Source organism: Hyperolius riggenbachi, chromosome 12 (genome assembly GCF_040937935.1).
Source record: "Hyperolius riggenbachi isolate aHypRig1 chromosome 12, aHypRig1.pri, whole genome shotgun sequence".
Lineage (NCBI taxonomy): Eukaryota > Metazoa > Chordata > Amphibia > Anura > Hyperoliidae > Hyperolius > Hyperolius riggenbachi.
The window spans coordinates 108,202,921-108,223,106 of NC_090657.1; the positions used below are offsets into that span (position 1 = coordinate 108,202,921).

Sequence of the window (20,186 nt, forward strand, 5' to 3'; positions counted from 1 at the left end):
CTGAATCACATTTTTAAATGGCCCAATACATTTAGTATGGGGGAAGGTATTGATGGGGGAGGCGTAGACCATCTACTAATGCAGTAAGAAATTAATATAAATAGGACTATTAGAAAATACAATATCAAAGAGAGATTGAGAGGTAAAATGTTGTGACGTGGTGGTGTCTGACAACTAAGCAATACTTGATGCTCATATCCTGGCCAGTTGCAGGTAGTTCCTCAGAAGCACAACATGTTCAGTCATGTCAGGGTTGTTCATCAAAACACAAACTGTACAGGTTAGATTGCAATGAGAAATCAAAACCTGATGATGTCAAGTGTAGAAGCAATGATTAGCTTAATCTTGGTTTGCCATCACATTCCTGCTTGGTGTGAATTGCAGACATAGTGTGATTAAAGTCACCTTGGCATTTCAGTCTGCTGCCAGCTAAGAATTTCCAAAGCTGACAGTAAGCTCACATAGCTTTTCTCTGCATCCAAAGCAATGTAGCTCGGTATATGGTTTTGGAGTAGCATTGCCATGTGATTGGTCAGAAACTTCCACTTGCTGGAGAGCAATTAGCTGCACAGAGCAAGAGCCTTTTTCTACACATGCACTAATCCAGTGACCGGCAACTGACACTGCTGTTGTCAATTTCTGTAAGCCTCTTTCACTGAAGGCAATGAATTGACCACCTGTCAGTTGCTCCCATGCACTGGCCAGGCACTTGCTAGCCCTTGGTACTGGCAGTAAAGAGGTCCCCCCCTCCCCAATGGAGTCATATCTGAACCCGCCAGTACTCCGATACAGCATTTCACGTTTTTCTGCCTCCTTGTAACACCACCTTGTGGCAAATGATGACACGTGGGGTTACAAACGCTGCCAATCGGCTGCATGTAATTGTGCTCACACCTGTCAGGCAGAAGCAGCATGTCTTAAAATCACCATGAAATGCACTTCAAGACAAAGTAATTGAGCTGAAATATTTCAATATATAGAGGGAAACTGAAAGCACTGTGGCATTCCCCACAGAAGTTGAATTTCCTTTGGTGGATTTTAATGGGTTAAATTAGCAAAATTATGTCTGTAACGTGTTGCTTTCAGTGGCATGGCTCACATAGTTGCTGCACAGATTATGTGCATCTTAGTGTGTGTGGGGGGGACGGACGACAGAATCCACAAGTACCTGTTCATCATGGTCTAGTTCCATACACAACTGCAGTAGGATGTTAACTTTAGCATTATTTTTCTATTATGGAGAAAGCATTACAGACTCTTTATTGCTGCTGATAGTTATGTAGTTAATGCAGTGTGTATGTGAATTGTGCCTTAAGATTTTTGATACCTGAATGAGGCCCCAGTCATGTGGATGTGTCCTCACACTCTACCATCTGTTTTATTTGCAGACAAATATACAGAATTCATTGAGGCCAATCGCTTGGAAGATTCCAGTGAGAGGATGAAGACACTTCGCAAACTGGTAACATGAAAATTCAGTCTGTGTCCTGCATGTTTTCTGTAGACCTCACATCATTCTCATCAGCTATCGAATACTAGACTAATGAAGGAACATTAGAGTTCTGGGAGATTCCAGACTCCTCATGGCTGGTGCATGGGAAATATTCCTGGACTGGATTCCTGATCTTAAACCACTCTAAACCTTTCGTGCATAGCACAACAAACATAAGATATATGGGGTACATTTATATGGTGATTTGTAGTATTGTTTTAATACACCAATACCTTTTGCAAGAAAAGTGTCTCAATTTCTTTTATATCATGGATTCCTGATCTTGCCAGGTTTTTATTAGAAACCATTTTATATCAGGTGGTGACATTTTCTAACCTGTGCCTGGGTAACATGCTACCATAGTAAGAGATGATGTAAGGTTGGTAGATTAATGCTTTTGTAGTCATCTGCAGCAAATCCACTAGGTTTTCAGTAATCGTTTCTAGTGTACCATATGGCCCAGGCCAAACAATCTGTAATGGGTCCAGGTGTGTAATACTTAGTGTTGTAGTGTTGTTCTGCTGAGGTGTAACAGAGAATCTGGCCAGTGTAACAAGGTAGTGTACAGGATCTCAGCCAGCCAACCTCTTCATCAACAGATAGGACTTAAAGAGAACCAGAGACGAAGCACCCTCATGTATTTTACCATGTATATCAATGGGAACATGACAGTAAATTCAGTACAGAATCCCTACATGACAGTAGGGATTCTTATCAGGACTGATAACAGGCAGATTTAGCAGAGAAGAATGAAACAGAGAGCAGCGTAGGTGTTTATTGTCATGTTTCCATTGATATATATGGTAAAATACATGCGGGTGCTTCGTGCGTACGAGAGAGAACGGCGCCGGAGACTTGGGAGCAGGACACAGCCGGTATATGGCTGATCCTGCTGCCGCACAAGTTCGGGCCGTGTTAATTACTATTCCCCCTCCAGGCCGCCATGGATAGTGGGGGAATGAAATAATTCGGCTTCCCCGAATTATTGTTTTAAAAGCAACTTCAGCTCCGTCTTCTAACGGCGCTGAAGTTACTCCCTGTGCCTGCTATACCTGTAGTTCCTATTACGGCCTATGGTGACGCCGGCTACGCCGAAGTCTCCTGCGCTGCTTCGCCCAAGTCTCCAGCGCTGGATTCAGCGTGTTTGTGCTTCGTCTCTGGTTTCCTTTAACACCTCATAGAGAAGAGGTAGTGTCAGGAACCGGCCCGCGGCACGCCTGCGTATACGGTTCCCGACTGCGGGTTTGACCAGATCGAGAGGGGAAGCAGCCTTAGTCAAGCCAAAACAAGGCTGTGACCCCTCAGAACCCTTCTCACTGCCACCACTAGCTGTTGCTAGACACTTCCACTCTGCTGTCGAGTTACTCGCACTGGCTGCGTGCTTTAGGCCAATGTATGACAAACGCCCCCCACACACACACAATTGCAATCTTACACTGTAGTGAAGCAAAACCACTAACAGTCGTTCCGAACGATACTGTTAGCCACTCCGGGATTTCCCACTCTGCTGTCAAGCGCAGAAGTGCCCCATTCACACAATGCAATTACAATCTTATACGGTAGTGTTGCTCAGTCATACAATCAGGCATGGACTTGTACACAGTTACACTTCAGTCTCTTCTAGGCTATGAGTGTTAGTTTAGTACAGCAGAAGTCAAACTTATTAAATAACGATTTAATATTCCGGGAAAAAAGTGGAACAATGCAGAAAATAATATATACAAAAGATGTACAAAAAAACAGTAAAAGTTACAAAATACAAGTTACAAAGATAAAAGTTACAAAGATACACACAAGGCGATTTGCTTACCAAATAAAACAGGGATCAAGATAGAAGAACCTTGGACTTGGGTATTGTGGACGGACACAGTTCTGGTTGGACCAGGAGTCACTTAGCTTCAGCCACCGTCAGGAGTGGACTGATTTTAGGTATCTCCCCCTGCCTTTTATGCTGGAATATTTGCCTTGAGTCTGCAAGCCTGTTTGGACATAATTTGATTCCCAGAGATCTACTTCCACATGTAAAAAGTGTATTATAGCACACACACAACAAAAGACTTCCTTACTCCCGGTTACAGGTGACAACACATGGGTGACATTATTTCCTAGCATATCAAAGGGAAGGATTTGACTGGCTATTGACTAAGTAGCCATCTCCTTGCCAGGGGCTAGCAAATCCATTTAGCATTCCCTGCTCCTAAGTGTTCCCTAATTAGCAGCAGACAATGATAGAGTTAATTCACATGTATATACAGAACTCCAGGAAGCTAGCTGCCAATACCTTCAAAGCCAGACTGGCTGACATACATAATATACAGCAGATAGAAAAATGGAAACATACTCCTGTATTATCCCAACATCATAAGCACCCCAGTATATCACCACAGCTGGCTGTAACATCATAGAGAAGAGGTAGCTGTAACATCATAGAGAAGAGGTAGCTATAACATCATAGAGAAGAGGTAGCTGTAACATCATAGAGAAGAGGTAGCTGTAACATCATAGAGAAGAGGTAGCTGTAACATCATAGAAAAGAGGTAGCTGTAACATAGAGAAGAGGTAGCTGTAACATCATAGAGAAGAGGTAGCTGTAACATCATAGATAAGAGGTAGCAGTAACAACATAGAGTAGAGGTAGCTGTATTCTCCTAGAGAAGAGATAGCTGTAACCTCCTAGAGAAGAAGTAGCTGTAACATCATAGAGAAGAGGTAGCTGTAACATCATAGAGAAGAGGTAGCTGTATTCTCCTAGAGAAGAGGTAGCTGTAACATCATAGAGAAGAGGTAGCTGTATTCTCCTAGAGAAGAGATAGCTGTAACCTCCTAGAGAAGAGGTAGCTGTAAACTAACACTTTTGCTGCATATGGTATGCATAGGACAGTGTATGGCTCCAGTTCAGAAATCCAGCATGAAGCGACATGACAATATGACTTTTGTTTGGCTACTTGTGTTATCCATTGTTCTCCCACCCACTAGGAATTCTCTTGTCTTCTTTCTTCTCAGATACGAGAGCTTCCATCTTACTATTATGAAACGCTGCGTTTTCTGGTTCGCCACTTGAAGACAGTAGCTGACCACTCTGAGAAGAATAAGGTGGGGGATATTCTGGCGGGTCGACAAGTGTCTGAAATGTGACTCTTGTATATAGTGGCAGAAGCCATACCATGCTGTATAACACCCATCCGGAATGCGGTTATTTCAGGAGGAATAGCTGTACTGACTTGCACTATTGTTTTTCAGATGGAGCCCCGGAACCTGGCTTTGGTCTTTGGTCCCACCTTGGTCCGCACTTCAGAGGATAACATGACAGACATGGTGACACACATGCCAGACCGCTATAAGATTGTAGAGACCCTCATCCAACATGTAAGAAAACCCATGCATAAAATGCACTCACTTATTACTAATTTATACTTATGATGTATAATACTGATTACGATATTTTTGTATTATTATTCTTAATTATAGAATAGATTACAGGTATCTATTGTATTCTGTGCCTGCATCAATGTGAGCAACAAGCAGTCAGCCAGGGCAGACACTTTCCTCCAATTGCTCTGTACTAGACCTTTCCCCTTTCCATAGGACAATACAGGGCTGAGCCGACCGTGCATGAATTACTGCCTGGCTGCAGACAATCATGATCAATACATCTGGCCAGCAAATGCCACCTGTCTGAATGTGGCTTGAAGTCCTTAAGGTGCCCATACATCAGATGACTTTGGTGGCTGATCCACCATCCATTTTGATTATTATCGAATTGGTTAAAAATCAGTGTCGCCTAGTTCAGGCCTGACCTACAATGCAACCAATTTTGAGCCGAAATTGCAGGGCCGTGGAGTCGGAGTCAGAGCAATTTTGGGTACTTGGAGTCAGTTGGAGGTTTCATAAACTTCGGAGTCGGATGATTTTTGTACCAAATCCACAGCCCTGGTTAAGTATTAGACTAAGGAGTCGGAGTCGAGGAGTCTGAGCCATTTTGGGTACCTGGAGTTGGCGTCGTGGTTTCATAAACTGAGAAGTCAGAGTTGGAAGATTTTTGTGGCGACTCCACAGCCCTGCAAAATTGGTTGCGGTAGTCGATCGAGCCTGGTGCAAGATGTCGGGCCGAAGTTGGTTGATTGGGTGTGCGGCCTTAGGGCATCTGATTTCAGAACTAGCAACAAAACCTGTCCTGTGTCAGCCTCCGCGTGTTGTCTGTCCATCTCTCCGGGTTCTCTCAGCCGCATATGGCACATAGCGCCTGACATCATACTTCAGGGGGGCATCGTGGTGGGCTCAGCCGATTTCCTGAATATTTCATGCTGAAATCGGATGGGAATTGGCCTACAGTATATGGGCAGCTTCGACAAAGAGACAAACTTATCTCTAATCATATTCGATTAGAGATAAATGTGTCTTTGTCGAATATACCCATAATCTTCTGATGTATGGCTAGCTTTACATGGCTTGAGTTTGGCCTGGTTGTACAATCTATTTACTCCAATTGGCAGAGAAGGCTTGCAGAACAACAGAATTGTTTCACCACTTTGCAGTGTTTGATATCTGATTTTTCATCAAAAACTGACAGAGCTGCTGTTCTGCAAGCCTTCTGCAGCTGTTTGTCAACCGTCCAGTCCACTCGCAACCATGTTCCCCATCAATGAACTGTCTACAACTGAGCGCTGGCAGTGAAAATATACACAGATTTAATTTTAAGTGACCAAATGTGATGGAAGAAAATGTGTATGAATGACTCCATAGAGACAGGGTTGGAGACAGAGCAATCCATGCATGTGATGACTTCACAGCTTTTGCTGGGAGTTTTCGCCCTCTAGTGGTTAGGAACAATGCTACACAACTTTAAAACAGTGTAGCCAGAATGAACATATGCTGGAGCACTAAAGGCCTAATTCCCACTTCAAAGCACCCAGGAACACAAATGTTCTTTTTCTGTGCACATGCTATTTGATTTCTGGTGCACATGCAAAGACTCATTCAATTTAGTGAATGGGACAGAAATTCAGTCACGTTAACCATCTGTGAAGTGTGTTTGTGATTTGGCAAGGATCATAGTGCAGATATGGGAACAGAGTTGGCAGGGGGGTCACTCATGAAGATGCACAAAAATAGGTTGTTGGGCAGCACAGTGGTAGTTAGCCGTCTCATCTTGCAAGCGATAGGTCCCTGGTTTGAATCCCAGCCAGGGCACTATCTGCAAGGAGTTTGTACGTTCTCCCCATGTCTGCCTGGGTTTCCTTCAGGCACTCTGCTTTCCTCCCACATCCCAAAAACATACAGATAAGTTAATTAGTTTCCCCCTAAATTCGCCTAGACTACAACACATACACTACAAGATACACACATAGATATGACTTTGGTAGTGATTAGATTGTGAGCCCCTCTGAGGGACAGTTAAGTGATATGACAATATACTTAATACAGCGCTGCGGAAGATGTCGGCACTAAGTAAATACTAAATAATAATAGCTTGTAGTTGTAGAGTGGCTGCATGGGGAAGATGCTACAACTCATGGGCTTGAAAATGTATGGGTGTTGCCTTACTAAGGTTTAGGTACAAAGGATGCAGCAAACCTGGACTGTTTTTTTTTTGTTTTTTTTTTAAGTGTGTGTCAAAAGTTTGCTACCCTTGGCTGAGTAATATCAGAATATAGTATGGACTGTTGAAGGGTTTGTGGATTGGAGTTTGTGCTGTTTCTGTTGCACAGCAGTACCCACAGCAAGCCCTTATAGTGGCTGGATAGTGTCCTGGCTAGGGTCAGCACCTATTCAGTAAGGAGTTCAAGGCAAGACTCCCTTACACTGCAGAATGGCCTCTTGTGTGGCTGCAGCTCTTGAGCGCTTTAAGTCTGACAGGAGAAAAGCGCTATACAAGTGTTCGTATTATTATCAGATTATTACTATAAAGACAAAAATTCTCAGTGCAAGTGCTGCATATGACTGTAATCACACAATCACTAATTCATTAACCCTCCAGCAACCTCTGCAATGTTTTGATATGGTTCAAGTGAAGATGCAAACATTTGGCACCTATTAACAGGCACATTTTAAAAAATCCAGTCCATTATTGTTTTCCAGTTTTAGTAAGACCATCTCTGTGGTGTTTGGTTATATAATCTGGGTGAACTGCAGTTCTGTAGATTGGCAGTTTTTGGTCATGTGTTTTGTATACTGCATTGTGGGGTATGCATGTGTCCTTCATGTAACACAGCAGTAACTCTTCCTCTGTCTCTCTTCTCTAGTCTGACTGGTTCTTCAGTGAAGAGCTCGATAAAAGTGAAAAGGTAAAATAGTGACACATTGCCAAGGAATGTGGATCTTCTGGTCTTTAGAACTGCTTTTCCCTTGAATTGTTTTTAAGAATTTTTAGTGTTTTGCCTCATCTTGTCACTAGATGTAACACCAACCTCTGTCTGTCCCCTCATTGCTTTCCTGCCTTTGTCATGAACTCTGGTTGTCCTCCATTCCATAATATACTGTACTTATTATTCTCCACCTTACACAGAAATCTGAACCACACAAGTCACAGCCTGCCTTCCAACAGCAAGGTTCACATATTGTTCACCATGTGGATTGCAAATGGTTGTAAACCAGAGTTTCAGGGATACAAATATCTGTAGTGTAACCCACAAAAATCTCCCAGGTAGTACATTTTGGATAAAAAAATAGAAAAATGGTGGCTGGCCTAGGATCTACATTACACATGTGACAATACAATCCCAATCTTTATCTTGATATTTTTAATGGATGATCTTCATGCCACATGTAAGCGGAGTTTCCCCTTATGAAGGCGGGCACGGAATCCTCTAATAACTCTAGCAGGATGATCTGATAGGAATATTTAAATCCGGTATTATGTCTGATCGTGCTGCCTTCCTCACTGAGTAACACGCATACTCAGTGGGAACTTAAATATTATTACACCAAATATCTCTGCTTCCACACCTCCTACACTCCTTAAATGTTCAGGGTAGAGAGGGAATCCCTTGAACTACCTCTGTGTCAAATTGCAGCCCCCCCCCTAAGCCCCGCTGATTCCAGAGATATATTACAGAAACCTATCTCGGGAACCAACGGGGCTAGGGCGCTGCAATTTGGCACAGAGGTAGTTTAGGTGACCACCTCTCTACCCTCAAAATTTGGGGAGTGTAGGAGGTCTGGAAGCAGAGATATGTGGGATGTTTAGTGCGGAAGCACAACTAAACAGGAAATGTGGCCGCACAGGCTCCTATTGCACATGCGCGGTAGCGCAAATTTACAGGCAGCAGGATCAGACACATCACCGGCTACCCGTGACGTCTCCAGGGGGAAGTGCGCACTCAGGCACGGAATCACATCATGGCAACAGGCATGGGAACAAGCGGGTTGCTTCTTGGTAACTCTGCCAACGAGGAGAGGCAGATCATTCCGGGATCTACATCATGCGGCTCAAGATGAGCACGTCATGGGGTTGTAATAGTAGGGGGAGTGTACAGCCTGCGTAGGTGGGAAGGAGAGGATCCTTAGGCGATAAGGGCTCTCATTGAAGCATCCACCTCCGAGCCCCAGATGAGTCATTACTGACGAAACATGTTGGGCGGAACATGGATGTGGAATTGAGAGCAGAACACACACGCAAGGCAGTTGTAGCAGCGTCCGTCACTCCGCACACGTGGACTGTGATCACACCGATCAGAGGTGGAGCGGAGGGTAGAGCCCATACAAAATGTGCTCTATCTACAGTGGACTTATTAGTGGCAATATTACTTTGTACTTTTAATACATTTGAATGGTTTTACACAAGGCTTTTCTACAAGGTTTTATGATGATTGTCGGATTCAAGTGCTCTGATACATTCATACTGCATGTGGTTGAATCAATATTCATCTTAGCCAATGTGGTGAAGGACGGCCATTAGTGTCCTACTGCATGAATAGATCAGCATTATAGGTCTCCCCATCTGGTGAGTTTTACCACATTGGGTGTGGTGGTGGTATTCCCCTTTGACTTGTGGCACGAAGACCATCAAAAATATCAAGATAAAGATTGGGACTGCATTGTGACGTGTGATGTAAATCTCACTATACCATTGTTAGTGTGGACTGTGGTTTGTAGCGTCATTCTTCTAGGAGTACAGAGTTTTTGACATTTATAGGAAGGAGGCGAACCAACTGGAGTCATTGTGCTTGCAGTACAAACGTGCTAGTATTTTAGATTGAGTTGTAAATTTTGCCCGCCCCTTCAACCCTTATAAGCTGCTTCCATTGGCCAGCTGTCGCTGTCTCTAATCATGTGATGCTGGTGATGGGATCAGTGGGCTGTGCTCTTTAATTACTTTATATAGCAGAGTTTTTCTTATAAGAGAGAGAAAATTGTACCCCAGGGTCTAACGTGTGAAAACATTTGTGCTCGTTTTCTACAGCAATCACTAATATTTGGGGTTTTCATTTGCAAATCAGTACACATCACATATTCCTCCTCTTCACATCGACAAGCATCATCATATATTCCTTCAGATGTTTCTTCTTTGCTGATTTGAGGTTTGTTTCTCTTAGACTCCAGTAGACGAGTGTGATTCCCAGTCTGTACCAAATATTGAGCATCTTCTGCCAAATATTGGAAGGACGATGCCTCCAGGAGACACCTCAGGTAAGTGCTACAATCATCAGATTTATTAACTAAGCCATTAAATGCAACACAATACATGTATTATTCATATCCGTAGAATCCCTTCCAAAGCAATTCCCACATATGACAGTGTGCAATATAGTGCTGTAACTGTTACCTCCAGGAACCAAGTTCAGCCAGTAAGGTTGAGTGAAAGTTAAATTCTGACTGGTTGCTGTAGGTATTCATTACTAGAGATGTTCAATAAATTGCACATTTTTCAACTTGATGAAAATGTTGTTGCAATTTCTATACATATTGAAATTGGACCAAGTAAGTGCAGTTGCAGTCTGGCCAACTTTTATTCTGCATACAAATTGCAAGTACATTTTTGTCAAGTAGGAAAATGTGCATCTTCTTGATCATCTCTACTTGGTACATTTCTGCACAGCTTTGTTTGCCTTGTACCTTTTCTCGCTTTGGGTCCCATTTATTACTGGATCTGAGTTTGACCGTAGCAACCAATAGTATTCTTCTCTTTGTCTAGCTGACATATTCCAGACTTCAACTGTATTGGTTGGTGTTGGTTATCACAATTTCCCACAGCTAACCACACTGTAACTGAGACACACACGTGACACCAAGACAAATGCTGTACTCATTCCTCACTGTCGTCAGACATATCACTATGGCGGGTCTTCTCATAGAATAAATGTCCTGACCCTCCCTGGCATGTGGTGACCTGAAATAATTCCCAGCCTTTCTTCCTTTCCTCCTTCTCCCGGCATCTGCTCCTCTTCCTCCTCTCTCTTCTCTCAGCGGATCTTCTGCAGCTGTGAACGGTATGGTTTGGTTTCTACTGCTTCCTAATCACACTGGTGGTTGTAAGAGAGATGCCAGTGGTCTTTCTAGTGATGCTAGACAGTCCAAGCAAAACAAACATTGTCAATAAATAATCAGAGAGCTTGCTCTTGTAATAGACAGTGAATGGTGGTGTCAGAGCAAGGAAAAGTACATTAGTGGATTGAGCTGTCATCATCTCTCTTACATCCAGCAGTTGCCCAGGGGTTTAACACATATCATGATTGTTCTTGTGTGGCATTGTGTCACGCTGATGTTGTGTGTTACTCGCTGCTCTCACCCACTTACAGAGCAGCCCCAGCAAGGTGACTGCAGGCTCCTCCACATCTAACTGTGTGATCACAACACTGTCCGAGTGGCCTCTAAACTGCTGCTGTCTGCCATCACTGAGTGTTCCTCACCTGGCCTGCCTGGTCTTGTCCCTCTCAAAGGTTACATGTACATCTGTCTTCTGCCATTCTTCTTTATATGTCTTTGTGATTCACACGTCTTTGTCTGTCTCTTCAGTAAAACAAACCTGGATTTGTTTTGTTATTCTGTATTGCAATATAAAAACGACTTCCAATCAGAACTGTTCAGTTAGGTTTGGGTTGATGCTGAAAGCTAGTGATGAACCAAAAGCCAGCAAAGAGATTCCAGAGCGACAGGTTCACCAGATTTGGGAACTGCTAATCAGTTAATCAGCAGATAGTTAATTGGACAGCCCTTTCTCAATCATCATCAAGGCAAGGCATATCCCCTTCCCTACTTTCTCTTTTAACTATATCAGTTTACTGCCCTTAAAAATCCAGGAGTGGGGTGGGGGTTGAACTGGCAGGAGTGGCAGTTGTCAGACCATTACCACACATTTCACAGTATGGGTAAACTGCGGGTACTTAAACAGATGTTTCTCCAGCCCACAAGGAGCCATACATGCAATCTGAGCCTTCTAATTTGACCATTTATACAATCAACTAGAGATACCGTTTGGAGCTGATAAATGATCAACCAGAGCTTGTGGTAAAGGGTAAGGACTCAGGTGGGATGATCAGTTTTTATGTAGCTTGAAGTTGAGTCAGCCCAAATTTTGAGAAAGTGCATTTGAGCTGCATGCAAACAAGCATCTCAATGGATACCTCTGGTGGGTTCCTGTGACATTCAAGATGAAAACAGAAGACATCTGGAGTAGTCGGAAGACTCTTCCAGAAAACAAAAAAAGACATGGGCGCCGAGAGCCCCGGATAGTGTAGAAATTTAGCAACACCAGATAATGCAGTTCGCTTGTAGGAGAAGAGCTCACAAATATGGATTGCAGTATTAGTAGCCACAGCTTAAGGCGAGTGAGGAAAGCCTGTCCTCCTTTCGGCTTTTCCAAACTTGATGGGTCACACTGTAAAAAGAACTTAAAACCTAACACCCCAAAAACAAACAAACAAAAAAAAACAATATCAGAGGGTGAGGGATATACTGCAAAGGAAGAGGCACCCCATAAGGATGAAAAAAAAAAAAATATATTATTTATGAACACTTAAAAGACAATGTCACAGGTCTAAAACCAAGAATCACATACAGGCTCATAATATATAATTTTCTAATAGTTATGTATGGGAAGTGATACATATATTGTAATACATCAGCATGCTAATATCATAAATTCACAAAATCGATACTTTTGCTAACATAAAGACGCACTAGGTATTGGATTATAAAAGATCCATCCATTTCATAACGTTAAATAATTATTATTATAATCAGAAATGTAATGCACTGTATGGCATATGCCATTGTAACAATAAAAACACTAAAAGTAATAAAACAATAAGAATTATAACATGTATTATAATCTATGCATCACTTCCCATGCATGAAGATTGTATACTATGAGCTTGTATGTGATTCCTGCTTTTAGACACTGTCACTTGACCTGAAGGAGGAAGGACCCACAAAATGCATTGTCTTTGAAGTGTTTTATAAATAAAAAAAATCTTGTTTTGAGGTAAGTGATTTTACTTATCTTTTAGATTTATTTATTTTTTGTTATCCCTTTGGGGCACCTGTTTCCTCCCAGTATGGCGCTTTGAGTCCGCAAGGAGAAAAGCGCAATATAAATGTTATTTGTCTTGTCTTATACTCAGTATGGAGAGAATTTCAGCTTGATATTAGTTGTAATAAAATTCTTAAATTGGGCTTTAACTATCTCAGGCAATGGAGAAATTGCTATAATATGCAGTGTGTGGTCTTTTTCCCGCCCAGTGAACTTTAATCAAAAGTTGAAGCCTCATTCTGATAGGTTGCCGAGTTATTTATTTTTTGAGTAAATCAAGTTTTACAGGTATTAGTTGAAAAGGTCAATGAGTAGCGTATAAACATTAAAGACAGAGCAGCTGATCTCAAGGCAATACTAAATATGCCAATAGCAAAACAAAAGTATAGTGACCAAAAGTCTCATTTCTCTTGATTTTTTGGGAGAGAACAAAAGCATCACTTGGGTTGCCGAGTTATAAAGCACACATTCGGAAACAATTTTTTGACTTGCATTTAATGGAACATTGTTTCATATAAATTATGTGTACAAAGGTTTTGTAAAACATTGTGGCTCTGGGAAAAAAAAAAAAACACCTGCTCCAATTCATAGATCCTCAGCAATCTCCTACAGCCGAACCCAACCCCCTCCCTCCCCCACTCACTTTGAAGCCATAGTAAATGTACTTTCCTCTTCCCTGCATGCCCATGTGACTAAATGAGTGTGCGGCAGCTGTTAGTTGCAGAGGACCTATGAATTTATGCATTTTCCTTTTTTATTCTATAAAAGTTGCATCATTTATTTTTTACAAAACATTTATACATAATTAAATTAATGATTCATTACATGCATAGAAAAAAGTGACTTGACTGGGAAGTTACAATCTTGCAGTTGCTTGCCTTATAAATACTGTGTACTGTATTTCATGAATTCATAGTTGGTCATAGTGGGTCTGTCCGTCTGTGTATTCTGTATATTCCTTCATGCTCCTTTTCTCTGCCCAGACACACTAATGTCCCCCATTCTGAGACCTGTCATAATAGCGGAGGGGCCTGCCGATCTCTCTTGTGGGTGGTCCATGTGTTTGTATCCATGTATAAACCAAACTAGCTCTGTATGTTACTAAGGCTATTATTAATCTGAACGACATAAAAGCAACTGAAAGAAAACTAGAAAAGTTTTAGGGCATGCAGGAAATTTGGTTTAGCTCTATTCAATAAGAACACTTTAGTTAGACTGGAGATTACAAACCTTATATATTCTGCTCCATCATAGATTCTTATGTTCTTCCCATAAGAGGATCACTCTGGGGAAACCATTTACCTCGCTATCAGGTACTTCCTGGCTGTGTGGTATAATAACTGGGAGCACTGGGTGCCTGTGCAAACTACCCTGACTCCTGTGACCAATGAGAAGGAGCGTTACTATGAAGCTGTGTAGTATTGCGGAAATACTGTTTTCCCTGTAGCATCACTTTCAGTGGTGTGGCTGTAAAGCCATTGGCCTCAGGCACAAGTGTCAGCGGGGCACTAAAGCACTGTTTATATAACCGCATGATAACTAATCCCAAAAGGTATTTTCCAAAGACATCCATAGTGTGAGATGTGTAATCGAGTGGAGAGGTACAACTTGGTATTCAGTGGAGATAGTCAATGAGATGCAAATGATTCCAGCTTGTATCCCAGTCACATTCAAATTGTAGGCAGATTGGAATAGGGCCAGCGAGATTCAACAAGAAGCTTAATAAATAGTCCCAGATGAGATTTTCATGCAGGCTAGTATTTGCATCTCATTGACCATCTTTAGTATTAAATAAGTCCAATCAATGAAAAGCTAATTCAGCGGCTGTAGGAGAGCCCTAGCTAGGCATTCCATCCAGTCCTGGCAGCGCCTATTGCTGCAGCTCTGCTTGCTTTACACCTTCATACTGCCCATCTTATGATGTCTGCGGCCATTACATCAACATGTGATTATGTGCTTCAATACCAGAACTATGGGAGCTGTGACAGCCAAAAACGAAAAAGACCACAGAGACACCGGGAGCCCCTATAGTGTATTATCTTCGCAAACCAGTATAACAGCAGATGAAAAGCTACTCACAAGTGTGGGTTGCTGATAGGCAACCACTTAAGTAGGCATGTGGGGAAGTCCCGTCCCCACTCTGTCTTTGGTACGGATGGTCGCAGCTCCTTAGGAAAAAGTATCTTACCACAGACTTGTGGCAAGAATAGCACTCCAACCAAGTGGACTGCTATGCATACACGGTTTAATTGTAGGAGGCGCCCTTGTTGTAGGTTAATGGTGTTTGTACACAGTGCAGTGTGTAATGATTAAATGGAACCGCCTACCTTATGAACCGACACTTCACTCAGTAGGGGTAACGAATAACATTTATTGATAGTCCGCTTACTCCTTTGATCAGCACCGTATATAGACCTGATGAAGCGGTTTATGCCGTAAAACGCGTTGTCCTGAGTGCATTCTATCAATAAATGTTATTCGTTACCCCTACTGAGTGAAGTGTCGGTTCATAAGGTAGGCGGTTCCATTTAATCATTACACACTGCACTGTGTACAAACACCATTAACCTACAACAAGGGCGCCTCCTACAATTAAACCGAATACCAGAACTAGTCTGTTTAGTGATAGTCATAGATCTCATCACTTATTCTACAAACGAAGTATGGCCATTAAATCAATTTTGGAAGCCCTGAAATCAGATTGAGCATGAAAATACGGGAACCCAGCTTGAAGAAGATCTCTGTTAGCCGCTATACTGTGCTTTGCATTTTTTCAGTGGGGGATGTGAGAGAAGGTTTAGCGAATAGTCAGGCACCTCTGCAGTTTAGAAGCACTCATCCCTACCCCAGCCATGAATGGTCCCTGTCTGAAATCTGACAATAATGAGAATATTCTGTCCAGCCCCACACTGCAGCTCTGTGTATATATGAATGGGAAACTCCATTCATATACAGATGTAGGCATCACTTATCAGTCAACCAACCTCTAGTGTAAAGGTTAAAGAGTCTATTAGATCATTTTCAAGGAGCCATCTTTTGTGTTGTATTTGTGGTGTATTGTGTGTTAAACATTTGTTGAGAATGTTGGTTGGCCATTTGTGTTGTGAATAACATGAAAATACAAGTAACCACATTTAGAATGGTATACTTAGTATGTGGATGACGACCTTACTGTCCATTCTGCTCTCATTTCAGATTCAACCAACAGTGATTCAGCCAAAGCTAAGGTAGGTACGCAGTGTGCATCTCCCCCACCTGCACTCACAGAACAGTATGGGCTCTGTGGAATGACATGAAACGGATCCTCCCACACGCTGGGGGTCATGTGAATGGGAAGCGGGAAAACAGCATCTGTGTTAATATTGCTCATTCTTCTTGTACTTTGCTCTTTCCCGACACAGCCCTCTTTTCTCCAGCATGAAAGTGCTTGTTTTCCTTTTTTTGTGTTCAGAGGAAAACAGGCCTATAAATAGGCTGTATTGTTCTAGGAAGAAGTTCTGTGATGTGAATATGTGTAACCACATCTGTGCAGAAATCTCATGGTACAGCCTGAAGCCTTACGTAAGCATAAGATGTCTGTCATATAAAGTCATCATTCCTGTTTCAGGTGACAGTGTGATGTCACTACAGACATCTCTTGTCCTCTACAACCAGCAATAAATCAGGTGACTAGCAGTATGACCAGACTGAGTTTTTCGACTGACTGCGATTGTATTCCACTGTAGCAGGAGCAGCCCCCCCCCCCCCCCCCATATAGGACAGTACAAGCTATTTGGCTAGACCAAGCTTACATGTCTACTTGGTACCGAATGCAGGGTCACCTTAAAAATGTCCCTTTAAAGAGACACTGAAGTGCCTTTTTTTACCTTATTTTCGTATGCAGCCAGCTTCAACATTAAATTCCAAGAAAATTCGCCGCATTCCCACGGCAGAACAAGTTATTTATGCCCAAGAAATAGGCCAGAAAAGTTCCACGACTTTTCAAGTCACAGATTTTGCTGCCAGGGAGAGGCAGAGCTGTGCACAGTAGCTTTGCCTTTTCTCCAGTCAATTGACTGGAGAAAAGGCAGAGCTACTGTGCACAGCTCTGCCCTGTGACTTGAAAAGTTAATGAACTTGTGCTGTGGGAATGCGGCGAATCCGCTTGGAATTAAATGCTTAAGCTGACTGCATATGAAAATAAGGTAAGAAAAAAGACACTTCAGTGTCTCTTTAACTATAAGAATTAAAGTACAACTATTGTGAAAAATGTTAAAGGGGTTCTGCCCCCCTGCAGCTGTCCTTTCCCACGCCGTCCTCTACGATCCTCCATTCCCCCCGCCGGTTTAGGTCCAATTATTCGTCTAACTATACAAATGCAACTTGCCTGCATGGCCGCACGCGTCCTAGCTCCCGCTTACATCTCTGGGAGCTTACATGCGCAGTACACAGGTTTCTTGTACTGTGCCTGTACAGTAAGCTCCCAAAGATGCGAGCGGGAGCATTCGTCTAGTTCAGTGGTCCTCAAACTAAGGCCCGCGGGCCGAATGCGGCACGCCGAGGCTTTTTCACTGGCACCCCAAACACAAACTGTAGAACTTAGATGTAGCCCCCTGTACCTTTAAATATTGGCTGCTCTAATATAGAATAGCAGTGCTGGCATCACCCATCCACATACCATAGAAGCCAGCGAGCAGTCATTCACTGGCTTCCAATTCTGCATCAGGTGACACTGCTGTCCAACTGGACGGCAGATTGTCATCTGGGTATGCTTCACTGTCTGGTGCACGTGTGACTTATTGGCTACTGCTGGGAGTTCTCCTCCAGGCATGATTGGGGGGAATACCTAGATTCAATGTAATGTTTTCAACATCATTTTATGCATGTTCCGGACCCCCAGAAGTCTGAAGTATGTTGACCCGGCCCTTGACTGAAAAAGTTTGGGGACCTCTGGTCTAGTTAGACGAATAATTGGACCGTGACCAGTGGCAGGTAATGGTGGATCGTAGAGGATGGCGCGGGACAGGACAGCTGCTGGGGGGCAGTAGAAGCTCCAGGTAAGTCTCAGTTTTTGTTTTTAAAAATCTACACAGAACCCCTTTAAAGCGGAACCGAGATGAAAAACTAACTATAACAAGTAACTAGTCTATATATCTTATCTAAAGTTTAGATAGTTTACACAGAAAGTCTAGCTGCAAACATCTTCAATAGTTTATGATCATTTATTCCTGTGATACAATGAGGGCAGCCATGTTCTCTTTGTCGCAGGCTGAGGGCTGGAGATGCTATCAGCTTGCCTGTGTGTAATGTGTCAGTCCCCTCTCCTCCTCCCCTCTGCCTCTCTGGCTAGTAACCTCCTCCTCCTCCTGCCCAGACTGAGCTCCCATAAGCCCTTGCTTCAGTGCAGCTGTGGGCGAGGCTTGTTTAGTTTATAGGGAATTCGAGTATTAAAACAAAACAAAAAAAGTATTTGGCTTGAGGAATGCCCTATAAACTCTATGAACACAACTATGCAATGAGTTAGTTTATCTTGGATCCACTTTAAAGTGTAAAATATATACGGTACATATTAATGTACATCTGTCCCAGAGTAAAATAAAACTGTAAATTACTTTTTTTTTTCTTATGTTGCTGTGACTGGCCTTTGGTAGTGAAAATGTGATCTGTCAGGTCATGTCCTCATGGGGAATTGTATGTTTTTCTTTATTTTCAAAAACACTTATTAAATGGTAGTTGCTGAGTCCAACTGCCAAAATACTGTTCAAACGAGTAGGGAGGCTGCCTGACATCTCTGTGTAGGTCCTTTCCAGGGAGAGTTTTTGTAAAGAATAAACATTGAGAATGCCCCGTGAGGAGATGGACTAGTTTAGAATGTCAGCTTTTTGACATAAAAAGGTAATTTGTAATGCACTCTGGGAGAAATGTACATTTTATACGCATGTATTTTAAATTTTATATTTTGCAATAGTGGCCCTTTATCTTCCATGGCATTTTGATTAATTCTGGATTTAAGAGTCTAAAAGCAGTGCAATTTTTTTTTGGTTTTAGGTCTCCACTCATCAGTTTTTCTTTTTCCAGTGTTAATCAATAGGCTCGTTTACACTTTAATGCATTTTTCACATACGGAAAAATATGAAAAATTGACAGCAATGCATAACTATGAGACAACTTATGCAGAAAAACTGACAAGTGGAGACAGGCCCTTAGACCCTAAATTCAGAACTAATCAGAACGCCAGAGACAGACACTCACCCCCCCCCATATCAGTTCAAGCAGCCTCTGCATATTAGTCATGTCCCAAGGATCCAGCGCTGCAATTCTTCATCCTATTCGGGTGGCGCTTTACACCTATGGCGAGATCGGCGTCTGTCATCACATGAGGGATCCCGGGGACGCGAGTATAAAGTGCCGCTCTGACGAACTCTGCACTGTAACCTTGCCCGGGGCATGGTATAACCGCTTGCAGCGTGTTTTTTTTTTCAGCCTGGGTCGGTAATACCGCTTAGGAGGTTAAAGTACCCCTGAACTGAGGCGGATATGGAGGCTGAAAATTTATTTCCTTTTAAACAATGCTGAACAATACTGAACTTACCTGGGGCTTCCTCCAGCCTGCGGTAGTCCATGAAGTCTCTCAGCTTCCTCATGGTCCCCTGTTCTCCGGCAGGTGGCTCTGTTACCACATGCGCGGGCCACCCACACACCCGTCTCGATTACACGCCATGAGTGTTCTGCGCATATGGAGCCCATTATTTCTCGAGAACTGTACATGTGCAGAACGCTCACTGCAATGGGGGCGCGATTGAGCAGGATGAGCCGCACAGTCACCCACTACTCCTGGCTGGGTTGCGCAGGTAACGGAGCCGCCAGCGGGAGAACAGAGGGGGACCCAGAGGACACTGAAGGACTTCATGGACTGGAGGATGCCCTAGGTAAGTTTAGTATTGCATTGTTTTTAGTTCTATTCAGTGTTCCTTTAATGCTTTCATTCACAGACCCTTAACAAGCATGCCTATCAGATGTTTCTGACTGACACCAGCATGCAGCTAATCTGGTCAGACATCAGACACTGGTGATGCCTGAAAGATCCACAGAATAGCCAGGCAACTGGTATTAAAAGGAAATAAATATGGCAGCTTCCATGTCTCACTTCAGCTGACTTTTAGTATCAGGCTTCCTGATTAAGAGTGTAAGGATGATGGACTAACCAGTGAGATTCACATCCCCTTTAAAGAGAAGGAAGCCTAT

The 20,186-nt window shown here is 42.8% G+C and overlaps 2 protein-coding genes across 27 annotated transcripts in view; one reads left to right on the forward strand and one right to left on the reverse strand.

The window, feature by feature from the left end:
- Positions 1 to 20,186, forward strand: part of ARHGAP23 (Rho GTPase activating protein 23) — a 180,985-nt gene that overhangs the window by 157,458 nt on the left and 3,341 nt on the right. For 2 of the 3 annotated variants that reach the window (XM_068262515.1, XM_068262514.1), the window contains exons 18-23: positions 1,389 to 1,462; positions 4,496 to 4,585; positions 4,733 to 4,858; positions 7,735 to 7,776; positions 10,027 to 10,120; positions 16,158 to 16,189. In XM_068262515.1, coding sequence (XP_068118616.1) covers positions 1,389 to 1,462; positions 4,496 to 4,585; positions 4,733 to 4,858; positions 7,735 to 7,776; positions 10,027 to 10,120; positions 16,158 to 16,189 — 458 coding nt within the window. Of the gene's footprint in view, positions 1 to 1,388; positions 1,463 to 4,495; positions 4,586 to 4,732; positions 4,859 to 7,734; positions 7,777 to 10,026; positions 10,121 to 10,897; positions 10,921 to 16,157; positions 16,190 to 20,186 lie in introns of all 3 variants that reach the window. The other variant, XM_068262516.1, reaches the window with a different exon arrangement.
- The window catches only part of SRCIN1 (SRC kinase signaling inhibitor 1), a 1,481,450-nt gene that overhangs the window by 44,691 nt on the left and 1,416,573 nt on the right, over positions 1 to 20,186 (reverse strand). The window lies entirely within an intron of this gene.